The sequence below is a fragment of the Octopus bimaculoides genome, chromosome 28 (assembly GCF_001194135.2).
Source record: "Octopus bimaculoides isolate UCB-OBI-ISO-001 chromosome 28, ASM119413v2, whole genome shotgun sequence".
In the NCBI taxonomy this organism is placed as follows: domain Eukaryota; kingdom Metazoa; phylum Mollusca; class Cephalopoda; order Octopoda; family Octopodidae; genus Octopus; species Octopus bimaculoides.
The window spans coordinates 15,943,675-15,946,238 of record NC_069008.1 but is presented as its reverse complement, the minus strand read 5'-3'; the positions used below and the strand labels follow the sequence as shown (position 1 = coordinate 15,946,238).

Sequence of the window (2,564 nt, the reverse complement as noted above, 5' to 3'; positions counted from 1 at the left end):
AACAAAAGACTTGCCACATGTTTCACACAGGAATGGTTTCTCCCCAGTGTGACTACGTCTGTGAACTGCAAGATAAGCAGTGTCAGCAAAAGATTTCCCACATATTTCGCATTGGTATGGTTTTTCTCCCGTGTGGATTCTTTTGTGAACTACAACACGAGAATTCTTACTAAAACATTTCCCACATATTTCGCAGGTGAAAGGTTTTTCTCCAGTATGACTTAGTTTGTGACTCACAAGAAGAGAATTTCTGTGAAACGATTTCCCACATATTTCACAGTGAAACCTTTTCTCTTCACTGTGTACTCCTTTGTGTGTTGTTAGGGTGTCCTTAGAAACAAAAACTTTTTCGCATATTTCACAATGGAATGGTTTCTCTCCAGTATGATTACGTTTGTGTACCACAAGATGACAATTTCTATGAAACGATTTCCCACATATTTCACAATGAAACCGTTTTTGCTTCTTGTGTATTTCTTTGTGTTTAAAGACTTCATGCTCTGAAGGGAATGTCTTCCTACAAATCTCGCAACGATATTCAAGAACGTTCTTCTTTCCGGCTTTCTCATCTCTGACAGTATCTATATTGTGAAAAACAATTGTGTTACAAGTGTCCAAGTGATCAACGTTCTCCATATTAATTCTCGAGCAATTCTTGAAAACTGTCAAACGTCTGTAACATAATCTATTATGGTTCAGTTTCTTGTCTTAGATATTACTAAACACCGCTTACATGTGTGGAAGAGATGCAATGCAGATATATTTTCTACTCACCAGTAGAATGTTTGATATAAAGTCCAAATGAAAAATGAAGAAGGGCGAGGAAAGTTCATTGATTGATTCGTTGTTGATTAAAAGCCATTTCCCCTGTCCTGTAAAATAGGGAACAACCAATTAACGATGTAAAGCTGTGATCAAATGAAATATTTAATGATAAAGGTGAAGGAACACTGACCCTCAAACTTGTTTGTAGCCCTGTCTTATCCACAAAAATCTACGTTCACCTTGACACGAGATAATTACTACAAATAATATAATTAGATTTAGATGAATGCATTAGAATCACGCACAGAGTCGGTGACAATTTTTTTTAACAACACCGGTGACGTATATTAAAGTCCCCAACATAACATGTTCTACGGACACGCACGTGTTTCATGTTGGTGCCTAGCAAACCTTTTGTCAAATGGAACAAGTTCAGGACGCAATTTGCTCGAGTACTTGTGAATCATTTACCACGCCATTTTCTTGTGAATGTATGCATAACTGGAGGAACAAATTTGTGTTTACTTTTGTGTCTTACGTATATGCCGTTGTCTATTGTATGTATACAGTTGCGCCACCACGCACTCTCACTTGGTGTTTTCACGATTTAATTACCTGGTTTCCTCGAATCCTTTAAATTATATATATATATATATATATATATATATATATATCATCATCATCATTTAACGTCCGCTTTCCATGCTAGCATGGGTTGGACGATTTGACTGGTGACTGGTAAACCAGATGGCTACACCAGACTCCAATCTGATCTGGCAGAGTTTCTACAACTGGATGCCCTTCCTAACGCCAACCACTCCGAGAGTGTAGTGGGTGCCTTTTACGTGCTCCGGCACGAGGGCCGGTCACTAGCATACCTCACCCTACGTCGTTAATTGGTTCCAGGAGACACGACCGAAAATTTGTCTCTAGGCTAGACTAGGCTGAATTTACTTGTCTCTAGGCTAAACCAATAATAACCATTCCCAGTTTGTACTTTATGAATGCATTTTCAATAACATATGGATAATAAAAAATCTATTTTAAGCTTACAAACAAGTAATTTTTATTTTTTAATACAGTACAGTAAAAAAAACAGTAATCTAAATTTATGAATACAATTTGGTGGTGTTTATATATATATATATATATAGAAATATATATATATAAATGAGTAGAAATGATTTTTCTGATAATTTTCCCACTTTAATTGTATGTGTATATATATAAACACTGAGTCAAAAATGTCAAAACCGGATAATCAGCAGTTATTTGGTTGGTGAACAGCATTTTTTGGTGGAGTTACTGATGTTAATGCGTTTGGCTTTGCTTAACGATTGTTCACGTGCAAAATTAACAGCCAAAAGAGAAAGATAAAAAGATAAAGTTAATTGTGTCAGGGGAGGTAATCACAACAAATGTTTTTTTGTATTTTTAAAAATTTTCTTAAGATGAAATTGAATAAAGCAGATTTCTCATTTGTATAATTCCTTCCAGTGGAGGCGCAATGGCCCAGTGGTTAGGGCAGCGGACTCGCAGTCATAGGGTCGCGGTTTCGATTCCCAGACAAGGCGTTGTGAGTGTTTATTGAGCGAAAACACCAAAAGCTCCACGAGGCTCAGGCAGGGGATGATGGCGAACTCTGCTGTACACTTTCACCACAACCTTCTCTCACTCTTACTTCCTGTTTCTGTTGTACCTGTAATTCAAAGGGGTCCAGCCTTGTCACACTGAATATCCCCGAGAACTACGTTAAGGGTACATGTGTCTGTGGAGTGCTCAGCCACTTGCACGTTAAT

The 2,564-nt window shown here is 37.4% G+C and overlaps 1 protein-coding gene across 1 annotated transcript in view; it reads right to left on the bottom strand.

Annotated features, from left to right (window-relative positions):
* Nucleotides 1–1,146, bottom strand: part of LOC106883567 (zinc finger protein OZF-like) — a 1,850-nt gene extending 704 nt beyond the window's left edge. Inside the window, exons 1-2 of the mRNA XM_014934620.2 lie at nt 956–1,146; nt 4–872 (exon numbers count right to left, since the gene is read on the bottom strand). Of these exons, the coding sequence (XP_014790106.2) occupies nt 4–636 (633 nt within the window). The 5' untranslated portion in view covers nt 637–872; nt 956–1,146. The remainder of the gene's footprint in view (nt 1–3; nt 873–955) is intronic.
* Nucleotides 1,147–2,564: the final 1,418 nt, after the last annotated feature.